The sequence below is a fragment of the Penicillium mononematosum genome (genome assembly GCF_028829835.1).
Source record: "Penicillium mononematosum strain IBT 11891 chromosome Unknown utg000005l:1.0-9366267.0:1.0-9372171.0, whole genome shotgun sequence".
Lineage (NCBI taxonomy): Eukaryota > Fungi > Ascomycota > Eurotiomycetes > Eurotiales > Aspergillaceae > Penicillium > Penicillium mononematosum.
This window is the reverse complement of record NW_026643275.1, coordinates 4,938,597-4,954,681: the sequence shown is the minus strand read 5'-3', so window position 1 is coordinate 4,954,681 and position 16,085 is coordinate 4,938,597. Positions and strand designations below refer to the sequence as shown.

The 16,085-nt window shown below is 49.0% G+C and overlaps 9 protein-coding genes across 9 annotated transcripts; 2 read left to right on the top strand and 7 right to left on the bottom strand.

Moving 5' to 3' along the window:
• Nucleotides 1–154: 154 nt before the first annotated feature.
• On the bottom strand, nt 155–1,506 carry N7519_010041 (uncharacterized protein; the record flags this gene model as incomplete). The annotated part of the gene is made up of 2 exons (XM_057296814.1): nt 155–899; nt 956–1,506. The coding sequence occupies 2 exons, from the start codon at nt 1,504–1,506 to the stop codon at nt 155–157; spliced, it is 1,296 nt and encodes a 431-aa protein (XP_057144696.1).
• Nucleotides 1,507–2,206: 700 nt separating this feature from the next.
• Nucleotides 2,207–2,816, bottom strand: N7519_010040 (uncharacterized protein; the record flags this gene model as incomplete). The annotated part of the gene is made up of 2 exons (XM_057296813.1): nt 2,207–2,527; nt 2,787–2,816. The coding sequence occupies 2 exons, from the start codon at nt 2,814–2,816 to the stop codon at nt 2,207–2,209; spliced, it is 351 nt and encodes a 116-aa protein (XP_057144695.1).
• A 13-nt stretch (nt 2,817–2,829) lies between these two features.
• N7519_010039 (uncharacterized protein) lies at nt 2,830–4,437 on the bottom strand (the record flags this gene model as incomplete). The annotated part of the gene is made up of 1 exon (XM_057296812.1): nt 2,830–4,437. One exon carries the CDS (start codon nt 4,435–4,437, stop codon nt 2,830–2,832), a length of 1,608 nt encoding a protein of 535 aa, XP_057144694.1.
• Nucleotides 4,438–5,161: 724 nt separating this feature from the next.
• Nucleotides 5,162–7,495, top strand: N7519_010038 (uncharacterized protein; the record flags this gene model as incomplete). Its single annotated transcript, XM_057296811.1, has 5 exons — nt 5,162–5,318; nt 5,373–5,435; nt 5,485–6,359; nt 6,413–6,930; nt 7,324–7,495. The coding sequence occupies 5 exons, from the start codon at nt 5,162–5,164 to the stop codon at nt 7,493–7,495; spliced, it is 1,785 nt and encodes a 594-aa protein (XP_057144693.1).
• A 1,297-nt stretch (nt 7,496–8,792) lies between these two features.
• Nucleotides 8,793–9,327, bottom strand: N7519_010037 (uncharacterized protein; the record flags this gene model as incomplete). Its single annotated transcript, XM_057296810.1, has 3 exons — nt 8,793–8,914; nt 8,995–9,183; nt 9,243–9,327. 3 exons carry the CDS (start codon nt 9,325–9,327, stop codon nt 8,793–8,795), a joined length of 396 nt encoding a protein of 131 aa, XP_057144692.1.
• A 631-nt stretch (nt 9,328–9,958) lies between these two features.
• Nucleotides 9,959–11,176, top strand: N7519_010036 (uncharacterized protein; the record flags this gene model as incomplete). The annotated part of the gene is made up of 2 exons (XM_057296809.1): nt 9,959–10,071; nt 10,894–11,176. 2 exons carry the CDS (start codon nt 9,959–9,961, stop codon nt 11,174–11,176), a joined length of 396 nt encoding a protein of 131 aa, XP_057144691.1.
• A 973-nt stretch (nt 11,177–12,149) lies between these two features.
• Nucleotides 12,150–13,979, bottom strand: N7519_010035 (FAD-dependent oxidoreductase; the record flags this gene model as incomplete). Its single annotated transcript, XM_057296808.1, has 1 exon — nt 12,150–13,979. The coding sequence occupies one exon, from the start codon at nt 13,977–13,979 to the stop codon at nt 12,150–12,152; it is 1,830 nt and encodes a 609-aa protein (XP_057144690.1).
• A 577-nt stretch (nt 13,980–14,556) lies between these two features.
• On the bottom strand, nt 14,557–15,568 carry N7519_010034 (uncharacterized protein; the record flags this gene model as incomplete). The annotated part of the gene is made up of 4 exons (XM_057296807.1): nt 14,557–14,996; nt 15,050–15,095; nt 15,149–15,186; nt 15,241–15,568. The coding sequence occupies 4 exons, from the start codon at nt 15,566–15,568 to the stop codon at nt 14,557–14,559; spliced, it is 852 nt and encodes a 283-aa protein (XP_057144689.1).
• A 126-nt stretch (nt 15,569–15,694) lies between these two features.
• N7519_010033 (uncharacterized protein) lies at nt 15,695–15,937 on the bottom strand (the record flags this gene model as incomplete). Its single annotated transcript, XM_057296806.1, has 1 exon — nt 15,695–15,937. One exon carries the CDS (start codon nt 15,935–15,937, stop codon nt 15,695–15,697), a length of 243 nt encoding a protein of 80 aa, XP_057144688.1.
• Nucleotides 15,938–16,085: the final 148 nt, after the last annotated feature.

Sequence of the window (16,085 nt, the reverse complement as noted above, 5' to 3'; positions counted from 1 at the left end):
TGGCTCTCATGGCACATTAACGATTCGTCCTGGTGACATTCCGGGATTTTGTACTGGACTTTCTCTTTATTCAAGTGACATAGAATTATCAAGAGCAGAAGAGTGGCTCTTGTCTGAAATCGGGGTTCCCGAAGCGATATACAAATAATACATTTCAAGCCAAGTGCCAATCATCATCACTCGCAGCCACGAGCCGTTCGTGCTCAATATTCAGCTCCGAGGCATCATTCTCCTCAAACCAGAAGGCCCAGGTGCTCTGGGTATTGATTTCGAGGTTGTCGCGGCTTGATTGCAGCCCGACATGTTGAAGCTGCTGGGGCGCAAGTGCCAACCTCGTCAAGCCGCTGTCGATGGCATACTCCTCAATCAAACTGTCCGTTTGTCCGCTTTTCTTTTCTTGTAGGCGGGCCACCAAAGCTGGGACTTGCTCACGAGGGAATACTAACCCTTGGGTACAACATCCATAGCCATTCATTTCCACCACACCTTGTAGTGGGAAAAGTGAATATTTCCCAATCATGTATACCAATCCTGTAAAAGCAGGAGCTACCACCAGACATATAGCGGCGACAGTCCAATTGTTTAAGAAACCACGAGTGGAAGGCCAATATCGCCGAACAGCTGACAAAAGAGCATATCCAGATCCAATAACCAAACCAAAAGCTAATAGCATATTTCGATACCAAAAGTCTGAGATGGACCACGCAAGAGATGTTTCGGTAAAGAAGAGGCGGAGATATATCCATGATCCGTTGCGAGCAGTCGGGCCATGTGACAGTGTATAAAGGCCGTTTAGGGTTTTAACCAGCCATCCATCTGCGAAAATAACATCATCCTCAAGGACTAATATATACGAGGCACCCGTTTCAAGGCATTGGTTAAGGAGGTAGATATAGTCACTAGTAGCCTTGCGGTTAGATAAAATGTTATATAGCGGCTCAGACTCGAAACGTACTAGACTCCTTTCTCATAAAAGTTACGCTCCTCTTCTAGTTTTTGGAGATAGCGAAACTCTTCTGCGGAGACATTATAAGTCGATACCGAATCCACTACCCGTTCCAGCCATTTTTGGCCCCAGCTAGGATGTTGGGTTGGATCAGTATTTGCGAACAATACCGACAGATAAAGCGCACGACGCTCCCGATGATCGAGATTGCTTAGCATTGATCCCACGGCCGCTGCAAAATAGTCGTCTCTGCTGCGCTTCACAGTAGCTAGAGTCGCGCATATCAAAGGTGTACCTTCGTTCAAAACAGCACGAGGATCATCCCCCGACGGCGCACTGTAAAAGGAAATGAAATGATTCGCTTCATGTTCTCGTACCAGACTATACTTCCACTCGAAAACATTGCGGATATCGAAGAAAGCGGAGTGAGGATCTCGCCAGAAGTGAATTCGACAGAGTTGAAATGTGAGCAGGTACACAAAACCTGCCACGAGAAGAACCTTTGCGGCTGGTTCTTTGAGCAGACGCTGTATCTGCAACCAAGGGCGGCTGATTCTCATGTCCGCAAAATAATAATCAGAAGAAGAATACAGCAGGTTCCAAGGGCGGAACCCCCGAAATTTTTCAGATGGGGGCCGTAAGCCGCATGGGGGCTAAAAGTAGATTTTATATTTCCACGGCACCAATACCAATCAACCATGGAATACCATACGGGCTGTCCCGCCATCTGACGTCTGAAAATTACACGTACAGTGAGTGGAGAAATACATGTACAATACTCATGCCAAGAATATTGAAGATCGACCAGAATATGGAGTACATGTATACCCGATTACTGCACATGTGCTCATTGTTGCTAATCCGTGGCGCTTGGTGCATAATGTTGAAGGATGGAACGGGTAAGAATCACTGGAGATAGGCTGTAGCATCTAAGACTACGTTCCTAGCTCCGCAGGTATTAGATAGAGATGCTGTGAGAGCCTTAAATGCATGTTGTATAACATGGGTCCATGTCCAAAGGCTTCTTGAACAGTCCGAATCTCGAGTTGCAAGAAGATATGGATATCAATATGTGGAGCCCCAATTTAGGCTTCTATATACAACAAGCTGGGATTAAGTGGCAGATTATAATGAACGAGAAAAAAGAAATGTCGTGAAGCTTCGTAAAAAGGGGGTATATTTCTTGTGTGGTAGCGATGACATACAGTACCAAATCGGGGGTAAATTTGGGTATCACCTGGGCAGATGTGTCGGATCCCACTATCCGACACCATTTCCTGTAGCGGGGCGTCCCTCCGTCTCATCTCGTGCACTGTCTTCTGTAGCATTTGTATTGATACCAGGCCCTCGATTCAAGCCACGATCTTGCTCCTGACCCCGCTGGGGTAAGGGCTGTGGAAACTGCGTTTCCAGAAACCGTCGTCTGCGTCTTCCGGTTCGAAGAGCATGCAGAAAATTAACCCCAACCTGGGCGAAGAAAATCACCAGGAAGGCGCCAATCACAAATCCTTGAGAGACGTACGTGTCATCTTTCTGCTCTTGTTGGCCAATTTCGCGGGTTTGATCAGGCTCGTTGGGTATCTGCGAGCTAATACTGGGCAACGAAAGTCCGGGGCCACCAAATGAGACCGAGATCGAGAAAGAAAACGGTGTCAACGAAGTGAATACATTCGGCGATATCGAGGTGAATGCTCCTGACAAGGGCCTCAGTAATAGAGGGATGATGCAGAAGATAAGGAGAGGGACGGATAGTCATAAGACAGAGTGAAGTGATGAGCGAGTAGACCTAATCGAGAATGTCAGAATAGTATCGAACTCAGCGAAAATATGTTGATCTTACCAGTCTCGAGCTTCGAGTTGTCTCGCCCATTTCGCCGAGATCTTCAGTCTCTCTCGAACACTTGTGGCAGCGAGTATAGGATATTTTTCTTCTTCGGAGATGGGCAAAATGCTTGCAAACCACCAGGGAAGAGCGCTGCATCTGTGGGGATGGGACCATATGCTAGCATAACGCGTGGGTGCAGCCAAGGAGCCCCAGATCTGCGCTGGTTGCTGATGAAATCTCTTGCCAAGAGGAGTAACTGTTGCGTCGACACTGAGTCTAATGGGGGATCAGATTCATTCTCTTCTGGCAGAGCATTTACGCCATCCGTTGAGGTTTCCATCGACTCGAGCCGCTCCTCCTCTGCGAGCGAGATATCGTCTACGCGCTCTGTTCTGGCAACAAAATAGCCATCCCGCATTCCCGAGTCGAGTATCCTGAACCGCGACACGCCTGTAGCCACCACAAGGCTGCGGCCATCAGGAAGCAACTCATATCGCTCGATCATCAAGAGGGTTCCGTATTGCACGAATGGTACGTCTTCCCGTTGACCTGGCAGTGCCCGGCGTTGCCGGTTGTACATGACCATACCAAACTTTCCATTTCCACTTGCGAGAACACGGCGAATCATAAGTCGGTACCTGGGCTCGAAGACATGGAGGAAAGTCGGCATTGTCGGGAATGATAGGGTGCACACGAAAAGTGGCAAGTTCTTCTCGTAATCAGGGCCTGTTTCATCCTGGGCGCTTGTCTCCCGCCTGAGTGAGATTTGGTCGGGGAAAAGGTAGTCAACCAGCCGCGTCACAGTCTGATTTATGGGTTCTGACTGTAGATCATTAGGCATTCCTAGCTTTCGGCGACAAATGGGGCACAGATCGGTATGGTCTAAAACCCGCGCGACACATTTTCGGCAGAAGGTGTGGCCACAAGGCGTGGTCATCGGATCCAAGACGAGTGAATAGCAAACCTGGCAGTCTAACTCGGCGCGGAGTCTGTCTCGCAGTGTTTGAAAGTCAATGAGATCCTGCGATTCAATGCTTCCGGCTGGGGTAGTAGAATCTCCATAGATAACCTCACATGCATCAGAGGGGAACCGGCCTTCCAGTGCCAGGTTATAGATTCCCCCCCAGCCACCCATGTCGCTGCAACTGTGCACTTGCATTTTGATTCCGCCCATCGGTTTTCCATCGCAGTAATGGCCCGTCATCCTGAGACAAATCTTGAGGCACGTTGTTTGCCTTGTTTGCCTCTGACCCCAGTATTTCCCCAAAAAGACCAACCAATTTCCCAAGCAGCACATCACCGCCGCAGTCTCCATCACAATGATCCCCAACACACGCCTTACTTCCTTTCCAAAAGCACGTAAATTCCTGGTCCCTCCCCTCCGCCACGGGGTAAGTAATACCCTTACGCGGCCGAAGGGCAGGTAAGCATTCCCGACAGACTGAATTCCCGCATGGTAGGCGGAGCGGACTTCGCAAGGGCGGGAGCATTGTTGGCATTGAATTAACCGGATGACCAGATGAGGCAGCTCTGCTGTATCGCTAGGTGTATGCTCCTCCGAGCTCGAGACATCCGAGCTTGAGACCTTGGGGATCTCCATTACGGTCGGGATGCAGTCAGCGTCAGTCGGGTGTGTCGAGAACAGGGGCTCGGCTGCATCTTCCATTACTATAGTCCGTTTAAAATGCGGTAAATAAGAGGGAAAGGGAAAATAATGAAGCTGGAGTATCCGCTGGGGACAGGTGCGGGTCAACTTTAGATAATCGGATCAGTGACCATCCATGGATCCCGAGGTCCGGTGCCACTGTACACAGATTCCCTCAGGAAACTATTGCAGAGATATATATCCCTCATCTTCACTTCCTACATACGTATATTATTTTGAAGGGAACGTTTAAACAATGAATTTCACTAGTTTTGTTGGAGTGCCCGGGCGGTCAAACAGCGTCATTTTCAAATTTCAAATTCGCCCGAAAAAGAGCGAGAGGCCTCAAGCTAAGACAACGATCCGGACAGCTCTCATCAGCTTATAATTTGCTCATCGAACACCCGAAGGAGCCACAGGTTGAGTCGATACCATCAAATCGAGGAAAAAGGAAGCAAAACTGACACGGCCGGAGATACCTTACCCGCTCAGTGACGGGCTCCGAATACACAAACGCCAAGCTTGAATACCATCGATCCCCGGCTTCGTAACCTTGGCAGAGACTAGGATCCATACTTTCCAGTACTGATGGTCAGAGGTGTGAGATGTGGCCATAAACGAATCAGGAACGGCATTTCCTGCCGACAGAATTTGCTGCTAGTATTATCTAGTGATGAAGGTGAAATGTCGTATTTGGCCAGCCTAAAACTCCAGATTAAACACCACATGAAAGGCTCGCTCCATCATGCAGGCCGAGCAAAGACTTCGTCTCTTCCACGACCTATGGTTAGAGGACCCGGAGCAATACTTCTCAGGAGAGGAGTTGATACGTATTCAACAGCTTCTTCGTGGCATAAGAGATTTTGAGGCTGGACGGGTTCAAGAATCAATAGAAGCTCAAGGTGTGTGTTTGGCCTCAAAAGGGCAAGGACTTGCAAATACTAAACAGAAGCTAGGCCAGACGGAATCCGCTACCTGGGATCTAGACAAGGAGTTTGAGCTCTTCGCTGACAGAGAATGTGCCTGGTGGGGATCTACACGGTGCCCCTCGACCTAAGGAGCACCTAGTACGACCAAGTGGACCGCCTGGTGACCCGCTCGGAGCATCTGTTGCCTGTCATCTTTTCAATCCAACGTTCAGTGTCGGCGACCCCTGCTATCAAGAAACGCAAGACCTATCGAACGCTTCTATTTCCCAGATCCACAAAGCTGGATTCTCGGCGGAAAACAATTGCTTGTTGTTGGATCATTTCGCTCGACGGGACGACAGCAAATACTGCGCCAATGTATACTCTGAGGAGATCTCGGAGATACATGAGGCGTTTGTGTTTGGCCTACGGTCAGCGATGAAGGCCGTTGTCGAAATTTGCTGGGGTGCCAACGTACGATCACGAATGAAGCAGTATCCCGGTATTAACCTCGTGCCCCTACCACTCTGGGGAAGTTACGCAGGCTTGGTCCTGTATCTGGAAATGAAAGCCAATGTTTTTCAGCGCTTCATCATATTCGTTTCGCATCCCCAACAATTCATGTATGTGCAAAGCAATGGAGAGAGGGGTCAGAATTGGCGACATCGTTTTGGTCTCCCACAGGATCGAGCGCTAGAACTTGCGGCTCGCTTAGGTGGTATTCAAATTACACCTAACTTCTATCAGCTGGACCCTCGACTGATTGCAAACCTTCGCTTGACACGTGAGGTGAAGAATCAGAGAGATATCTGGAAAGGCCAAGCATTAGCCCAACTCAAAACAGCATTCCCAAATTCCGAGTTTCCCTCCTACCAAACACGACTCAAACCTGCACGTCGGGGCTTGCAATATCTCCATGCTACAAGTGAAGATCTATCAGCAGCTACACAGGTATTCGAGCTTGAAAAATTGCCAAAATCAGGCCAAACTTTAGATCTCCCTCGTCTCAGGTGTGAGACCAATGATGAAACCTTGGTATGAAGAATTCCTAGCAAATTTTTACAGACTCATACTTATTAGCGGGACAGAGGAACGTTCGCCTACAGGAAATAGCAGAATACTGGTGTGAATTAGGGCAATTGAGCCTAGCTTTCGCTTCTCCAATCAGTGAAGTCATTCGAGCATCGGAAATCAACCTCCATAATATCTGCCTGTTCCAAAAGGTACTCACTTGCTATCACCAAGAGACGGAGTCGGAATGCTATGACTTCGAGGACTTGCCGCACCCTTTAGTTGAGTTTCTACAAGCCCAAGACGGCCTCAGATTCGACAAGTCCCCAATATCTTCTAGGGATGGACTTGAGACTGCTTTTTGGCTCTTGGAAAGGTGCAAGGGTAATCCGAAAGAGCTAAATGTGCTCGTTCTCGCAATTTCCGTTCTGGCCGCTTACGGCTGGATGATTGCTCGCTCGAGAAGACCGAGTGTGGATGATTTGCTCATTCTTCGGGCATCACCGAACAACATTGTTCCGCGAAAATGTGGTTCATGTCAGAGGCCATACCTTGACGATCCATATGCATACTGGGCAAAGTTCTCACCGGAACGGTACGTAATGTGGCGACTTTCCAGCAGTTGTGGCAGACCAGACTGCACCGCACATTGGGCGGAACTTCGCCCCTTGTACGAGCGGATCAGGTGTCTACCTGCTAATCGAAGGGACTTGGAGAAATATCGTTTTGATAAGGCACTTGAACAGTGGGGTTACTGGTTTATTCTTCAGCCAAGCGAGCTTGGAGACTATCCCAGGGACCTTGAAGTGGCATGCAAGGGTACTCACGGAAGAACCTGTCATGAGACCAAAACAGTGCCAGCTAGATGGACTGGCCACCAGGTCCCGAGATTTCTCTTACCAGAGATAAAATGCGAACCGTGCAACACCACGACAATTTGGAAACCAACCGATTCTAAGTGGACAACAATCTACAACTGCAAGCTCAGCAAATTATGGAGGGGATTTCGTGACGTTCCAGGATTTAACATCACCGAATATCCCCGAAGACCAGATATCTATTTCAAGAAGGGCCTCAGTATCGCCACCAGAGTCGCATGCCTCATTGAGGCGCGGAAGTTACTCGGACAGAAGAGGAAAGCAGACGAAATAGAGGTTTAGGCAGGAATGGACTATGTACTCAACCATTTTGTTAATGCATTCGGATGGCTGTCAGGGGGTAGCCCTAGGCTTATGCTAAATGCTATCTAGATGTATCAGTCTTTTTAAGCATGGAGTAGATTTTCGAAGGAACAGATGCTCCTAGGCAATAACTATCAGGTAGACATGACAAAAAAAGTAAATAGTCGCGCCCGGGATCGAACCGGGAACCTTCTCGGTGTGAGCGAGACGCCATGACCATTAGGCCACGCGACTTGATTATTAATATTTTTTCACGGCAAATCTTCACATATCAGTATTGCAGCGGATTTGCATGGCAAAGTAAACTAGTCAAATATGGGTCTATGAAGGAATGGATGTCGGACTTACTACTCCGTACTTGTACATTTTGTTATTGTCATTCGGATAGCTATTAGGGTTGAACTTAAGAGGTGAGCTTATACCACATTCTGCTACTTATATAGGGCTTCATCCTAACTATCTATAGATTACTCAGTAGTCTTTTTGGTACATATGTATAGAGTAGATTTTTTATCAATGGAACACATAGAGAAAGTACACTCCGAGGTGACTAGCAGTTACCTATGACCAAAAAAATAGTCGCGCCCGGGATCGAACCGGGAACCTTCTCGGTGTGAGCGAGACGCCATGACCATTAGGCCACGCGACTTGATTATTAAGCTCCTTTTACGAGCTTTTAACAGTTATCAGCGAACTAGAAAGGGAGCAAAGGAAATTCAAATTCCAGGCTTTAAGTAACCCAACTACGTGACGAGTTAGTTACCTAGATAGTTAGCCTATTTAACACCATGAATTTGAAGATCCCGAAGCTTTTGGAGGCAGAAAGAGCCTTCTGCGCTCGTGGGTCGCCAGCATCAAGGCATAGCAGACATCTGTTGCCCAAGACCACGGACCGTGAGCAGTTAGTCTCATAAAAGCAAAAGTAGCATTCAAATCCCATAACTAGTCGTGTGGCCTAATGGTCATGGCGTCTCGCTCACACCGAGAAGGTTCCCGGTTCGATCCCGGGCACGACTATTTTTTGTATTTGTGCAAACAGTTTACGGATGGATAAGTCTCCACTAGCCGATCCTCCCTCTTCCTAGAGGATGCAATTTTTTGTATATTGTGAACTCATATCGCATCGAGGCGCCAAAGGACCGCCGTCAACAATAGGAGGTCTCAGAAACCGACGAATACTCATCTGAGTCTTCGGGAATTCTGATAGCGTGATTGTTCGGTGCCGTCGAAATCGGCCGGGTATCCCGAGGTCTTTCGCTGTGGTCCTTCCAGGTCATTAACTCATTGGCTTAGTTGCATTCTCGTCCGCTAGTTTCACTCCGTTGGTTGGCTGGATCAAATTGCCGTCACTATCGAAGGCGACGCCCACGTAGCTTGCGTAGACCACGATTTCGGCGTCTTCAAAGTTGAATAGGTCCAGGTGGTCGGTGGTGTCGAAAGTGTCCTAGGTTGGCCTGCCTTCGCTATTTCCCGCGAACCCTTTTGACCTAGGAGGACCAGACACGTCAAGGTGCGACTGCGCGCTCCTGGACATGTCATGAGCAGCCTCGTTCCCTGGAATGTCGCCATGTCGCTGTGCCCTGGGCTCCAATGGAGCTCTATATGGATGCCCTTCTGGTTCTCCTCCTCTTTCTCGACCTTCTTCTGTGCAGCCTTAAGCTGCTTTTCTATAACCTGTATAAAGTCAACACGATCTTTAGGTCGGCTGGTGATGCATGTTGGCCACCGTCATCGTCATCGTCGACCTTGTTGCGCGTCGACTTTAGCTTCGTTTGTTTATGGCTGTCGTACCGCATTATTCGCTTCGCCATGGCTTAGAATATTGAGGAACAGGTCAGTAAGGTAACGATCCCTGGATGTGGTGTGTAGTACCGAGGTAATGAATAAGGTATAAAGTAATAGTGGAGTGGAAGAGAAGTGAAGAAGTGAGAGAGGGGTGAGAGAGGAGCAAGAGATAAATGAAAGCAAGGAAGGGATTCTTCGATTGCGTGCCTACATACGTAAATATGTACGTACTTGGGCGTAATCCTTGAAAGATCCTAGGCTGGACGCAATCTATACGACGTTTACTATATACACTACTATATCAGATGCAAGAGATGTCAGGTGCTCCTTCCTGGAGCATTTTCATTTCCATTTCTCCTTCATGTCACTCTGCCTTGTAGTACGCCCTTCCCCCCCCCCAATCCAAGTCTACTGCGAATATTCCAACTGCTATCGTGCATTCAACAATCCAAAGCCTCATGCAACCCGGCCAAGTCGATTGCCCGGACCTTCTCCTCATCACCGACCTTAAGTCTGACCAGCCCGCATTCCAAAAAAAGAGTTTACAATTACTATGGTGTCAACCAAAAATGTGAACCTGGCTTTTCGTGGTGCCATATCCTTCATCAAATACTTCCCGACAAGTCCGTGAAAGCTGCCCATCTAGTACCCAAGTCGATGACTGCCAAGGAAATTTCGCACCTATTTGGCGTTGAGGATGGTGTACTTGCTGATCACCGACGCCTCGCCTCCTTCTCCGGAACGTGGATTCTGGAGATTGTTGCCCCGCCGTCAGTGCACCGCCTGCCGCTCCAGCTGGCCACAGACGGCAACCTTCTGCCGGTCTTGAAAGGAAAAGGCAAGGGGTAGGGGAGAGGGGAGAAGGATATGGTGCCGTGGAACCAAACGTAACGCCACTCAACGAGAAGTTTTAACTCGGTCTCACCATCCTTCTCTAGGCGCGGTCGACGTTGCCTGAGTCCTGAAAGAGTCCGAGGAGAAGTCAACCTAGGTGGTACTTACTTCGCCGTCCTGATCCAGATCGGACCCGAAAAATCCACTTTCTCTTAGCTGTCTAGAAGCACGGACGACTCTACCTGAGTACAACCAGATCCCATCAATGCTTTTCTCAATCCGCGCAGATTCTCTCAGCCAACGACCTTCACATGCTCAGAGAGATGTTTCGGCCCGCCATAGTGCCAGAGCTTTCAGCAGTGGATTCATCAGCTTTACCGTAAAAATTCCCACACCACTACATAACTGCGCCTTGGTGTGGTTCGATAATGCAAGGGACAAATGAGTCGAAGCCGACCACTTGACGATCGTGGAGAAGCGCATGATGAAGGCACAAGTGGCAGACACACGCTCATATATTGGGCGTTTAATGCCAATTCCAGAAAGGAACTCAACGCACACGCAGCCTGTGGCCCCTGTTGCGGGAGCAGGTGCTGCTGGTGCGCCCCCGCCGTTGAGCAACATGGGGGTGACGGGACCTGGTCTCACCTGATGTTGGCCCCTGCCGCCGCAACGGCCTGTTCTCAGGCCCAAGTTGACCTTTGCATGTTTTGTTCGTCCCGATTGTGTCCGCGTGGAAGCTAACTGTCCCGTTTAAGAGCCGGTTTGGATGCCACTGGACTCCCGGTTCTCTCTCACCTTTTTGGCATCGTCACGGACCAGTTGTGGTTCCGTGTGGATCCGAAACGCAGCGATGTGGACTGGCGTGCCAACAAGGATCCCAAGGTATCAACGATCATTAACGCTCGTGCAGCGTTGGGTCAGCTCATCGGCCATAAGGCTCCTGCGAGAAGGCTTGTGAGCCTTGTCAGAAAGGAAATGGTCCGTTTGGCTCCTGCCAAATCGTTTTCCTCCCTGGATCGGGTTTCCAGTGGTCCTTAGCCTGTGCTTGCTGCTAATGGTCGAGTGCTGCAAATAATTGTACCCTCCGTGAGTGTCTTCATCTGCCAACAGTCATTATCTCACTGCTAGAATTCTATGGAAAAGAGACGGTTGCAGACTTGTCCCACTGCTCCATGAGATCCCGATGGGAAAGTGCCAGCGGGCTTTCTGACGTTATGTCATTTGATAGTCGCAGATCATCACGGGGTCACCCATGAATATCAGCACTAATGACACTGGACAAGAACTTGCCACCCCCATGTTGAGCGACCAAAACGCAAAGGTACCCGATACCACCCTTACCATAACTCCCCAGCAAGTGGAGACTAACGACTTGATGGAAGTGAAGAATCAGCTCTTTACTTCGAACTTGCAAGGTTGAAGCATGTGAGACTCATCAACGGGACACAGCTTTACCCCCTAACATGATTCTCAATTCTTTATGAAGGCAGTCCAAAACAACCTCCGTTGTCAGGTCTTCATTCAGGACCTGAAGCCAAATCTAAAGGATCCCAATTTCATGGTTAAAGTTTACCACGACTTTACACATTGATGGCCATTCTTGATGGCCCAAAGGGGTATAACCAGCGGTATGTCGATATAACCTTATTATAGATCGTGAATTCTACCTAGGTAACTATTACCCCTAGATTAATCAGCGATAGGTTCTACATTAGAGGTAGTATCCGCGTTAAATATACTAAGCCTCGAGAGGCGGATGAATGCACTACTGAGCGAGGGATTGGCATACGTCGTGAATGGACTTTTGCTCGCCCGAAAGATCAGGGACAATGCCAGGGTTTACTAGGGGGAAGCAAGTTAAGGTATGCGTGGCAGACCAGTATGTGCCTTTACTAATGGATTTTGGGCTCGACTGCCTGAATATCGCACACTTGGGGTACATTACATTGTTTCTTCAATGTCGGCTCCACGTAAATCTGCATACAAGCTTGAACCTCTCCTAGGCGACCCCTTAGACTGGTTGTTGCTTTCTCTTCTTCAAAGGCTCCAAGTTACCATTAGCTGGTCCCTCTACACAAACTCCATCCTTGCTGAACCGACTCCCATGGACAGGACAGTCCCAGCTCTTCTCGGTATTATTCCAACAAACAACGCCCTTCATGTGAGGACAAAGCGCACTGCTCTCGTGTACCTCTCCATCTTCGTCTTTGTAGACTGCGATCGGCTGAGAAAAGCCTTTATTCAAGACACCGCCTGTGCCGGGCACCAGATCTTCAATATCCGTGATATCAGTTTGTAGAAAGCGCTTGTACTGCGAATTTATCTCAAGATCATGGCTGAGCATCGATGGAAGCGATTTTGCCAAGCTGGCCATGCGACGGGGGTCGTAAAGCTGACTCCACGGATTCGTAAACCCTCCAATTTCGTCGGCGATAAGCTTTCCAGCCAGAACGCCGTGCGTGAGTCCATTGCCACTATCACCAGTGACAATGTACGAGTGTTTCGTGCCTTGATTTTTTCCAATGTACGCCATGTAATCAACGGGCTCGAATATCTGGCCGCTCCATTCGTAGTCCACGGACCCTGCTCTAGTGAACCGGGCGCGTACCCATTGTTCCAACTCCGTGAAGCGACCGCCGGTATCTTCTTGGCCGACCTTGTGGTCGCAGCCGCCAACGACGAGGTAGTCGTCCTTATCGTCACACTCGGTAAGACGAACATACTTGTACTGCTCGGCCTGATCGTAAAGTAGACAGTCCTGGACATATCCTTTAGGGACGCGGATTGCGATACAGTAGGTACGATTGTATTCCATCTGGGCAATGACAGCGAGCTTCTGCAAAGGAACACATGTTGCGTGGACGGCTTGATTCGCGGTGACTTTTTGACCATTCTCTGTTTGGATAGTGACTCGTTCGTTCCCGAAACCCAAGACCTCGAATCCTTCTTCGGTGAGTGACACGGCTCGGGTATCGGTGAAACAGTTGAAGTTGGGCTGGTTTCTCAGCCACTCGAGAACCCCGACGAGGTACTTTGTTGGGTGGAAAGTTGCTTGGTTTTCAAAAACAGCACCGCCTCGCTGGTCCGGGCCGCTGTCCCAACCCTGGACTCTCAAGTCATCGTGGAAGCTCACTGATAGACCAAGATCCTTTGCCATTTTGACCTCCTCTCTCAAGGAATCGATCTCCTTTTGATAACCTGGATGGTCCACATTGTATTGGGAAATTTCGTACCCTGGGAGGTAGCGGAATTCACATTCGATGTTGAGGTTCCTAGCTATTTCTTCCACCCGGTTCAAGGCCCAGGTATGGCTTTCGGCGGCGATCCGCGCATTTTCCTTGCCGTGCTTCTTGGCTATTTCGGTGTAGCCGTCATCTAGAGCGTTGGCCAAATGGCCGCTGGTACGCCCAGACTCTCCAGAAAGTACTTTTCTTGCTTCGAGCAATGTGACATTGAATCCGCGATTGACGAGTTCGTAAGCAATGGAGACTCCAGCGATTCCGGCTCCGACGATGCAGACATTGGTTTCAATGTTTTCTTTGAGGGGAGAAAACTCAGGGTGTTTGGAGTATGGAACTTGGTGAACCCATACCGGATCGGCCTCGCCGGAGGTGTTGAGAAATTGGGCGACTGACGACATAGCAGCAGCCGTTGACCTAATATTGAACAGGCGATTGGGTGCCGGGAACTGCTTCAAATGGTCGGGCGTCGGGTGGGCTTTCGGTCGCGCAGCACTCAGGTTTGCGATTGAATGGAGAGCCGAGAGAGGAGCAACGTAAGTGACCTTCCTGTTCAAACTAGGCCTCAGTAAGCGTGTTTGAGGGCTTAAAATGCACAGCATGAGTTCTGTGACGATGGATATTCTCTGTAAAATTTGAGCTTCATCTGCCACCACTCATATCTTTATTGCTCATTCATGCTCGTTCTGTCTCTCTAGTTAGACATGCTTGATGACGTAGAAAACGGTCATTGTCAATTGGCATTGCAAACTACGCTAAGCCAGAAACAGACGGGAGAATTGGGAGCTTGGTATAATTTGCCATCACCAGCATAGTATTAACAATTTATTGCAGTATGTAGATCAAGGAAGTTGATGTATACGAAATGGCAATGGGGATTCTGGGTGACGTCATGGCGCGTCGAAGAAATCTCACCAGGCCTCCAATCACGGGACATCAAGTAATACCCCCGTAGATCCACCATGAACTACATATGTAGGCCATGGTATGATAACGACGCTCTGTTAAGGGATTCGAACAAATTATATACTAGAAATAAGGATACATGAATATTGATGTCTTTATAGGCAACGAGTCGTTGAATTTAAATGGGCTATGGTCGGACGAGAGGATGGTAAATGTTCCGTCCTCAAGACCGGCCCAGATAGCCTCATGGTCGTTGTTGCGCAGCGGCGGACTTCAAACATATTTTGCACCCTCGAGCCCAGGTCGATCCAGGTTCTCGCTGCTGAGGAACAGATATTGAGGACATGTCTCGGCGTAAATTGGAAGCCCCTTTGCCTGGGCTTGTCGAATGTTATCGACGGCTCGAGGATTAGAGACATGCACGATTAAGATGGGAGTATCAATAAACTCAGCGAGACAGATCGCACGGTAGCTTGCCTCAATCTCGGCGATAGACGGGTGAGAAGCCGTATGGTACTTCGGTGCATATAGTTGGCGCTCGTGCAGTTCCTTGGTCATCCACGCAATCATAGAGTCATTCTCGGCGTGCACCAGAGTCGTGACCTTGTTTAGACGGGATTGAAACAAGACATCCAAGAATTGCTCGTCGTTGAGGTGCAAAGCTTCGTAGGTCATGTATATCTTGACGGACGAGATGCCCATTTCTCGGAAGGCTGGAAATTACGCAAGCGTCTTTGTGCATGGGTTGGAGACGATGAGATGGAACGAGTAGTCGCTGTAGCATTGGCTGTGGGCACGTTCGTGAGCGCAACCTAGTGTCGAGAGAACACTGTCTTCATGCTTCCGCTGAGGTTGCAAAGGCTACAATGGTGGTTGTACCTCCCGCAATCGCGGCGCGGGTGCCTAGGAGGATTAATGAACGGGTTAATTGCCAGCTCTGCAGTCTGGGAGACTAACCGGACTCAAAGCTGTCTGCAGTGGAGCCAAGTCCAAATAGAGGCGGCTCCTGAAGGTGAACATGGGCATCGATTCCTCCTGGCTTGGGGAAGGTCAGCACATGGCGATAGTTTACTCGTGACAGAGGTGGGAAAGAGACTAACCGTAACCAGTGCTCCCTTTGCATCAATGTTTTTTTGGCCTTCAAGCCAGCCAACGATCCTTGCGGGACAATTGAGTGAACTTTCTCGTCTTTGACGCCAATGTCACATTGAACAACGTCTTGAACAGTGGCCAAAGTACAGTTTAGCACAATGAGATCCAGGTCAAGCTTCAATCGTTCGGACATATTGAAGATAAATAATGCAAGAGCTTCGTATCAAATGAAACTCGATACATCTCGGAGTATCATCGTTAAGAGGGGGTTCCACTCTACAGCCGTTATCAAAAAGGCGGGGCATCGGCGAACAATGCGCTAGTCTTTGTGGGTAGCATTCAAGATCCGGTCTTTATCAGCTTCGGTAGGCTTTTTCGGCCTGCCAGATCGCGGCTTTGACACGCCATCTCGTCGCTCTTTCTCCTTTTTCACGGTGTATCGGATTGTAGAGAGCGCAATGTCGGGATAGCGGGTATGAATGCGCTTATACCCCCACCCAATGGCATGGAGTTCGCATATACGCTCACGTATAGCAGGTGTGAGCTCTTTGGACCGCGCCATATTGAGGGAGATGTGGTAGAAGGGGTATAGAAAGTAAAAAGTAGCTTCGAAGCTGTATAAAGAGATAAATCCCGAGTTTTTGACGAAAAGGCAGTTTCGCGTGCTATTTTAGCGTCTATACTACGCGTTTTAGGTAGGCGGTATAAAT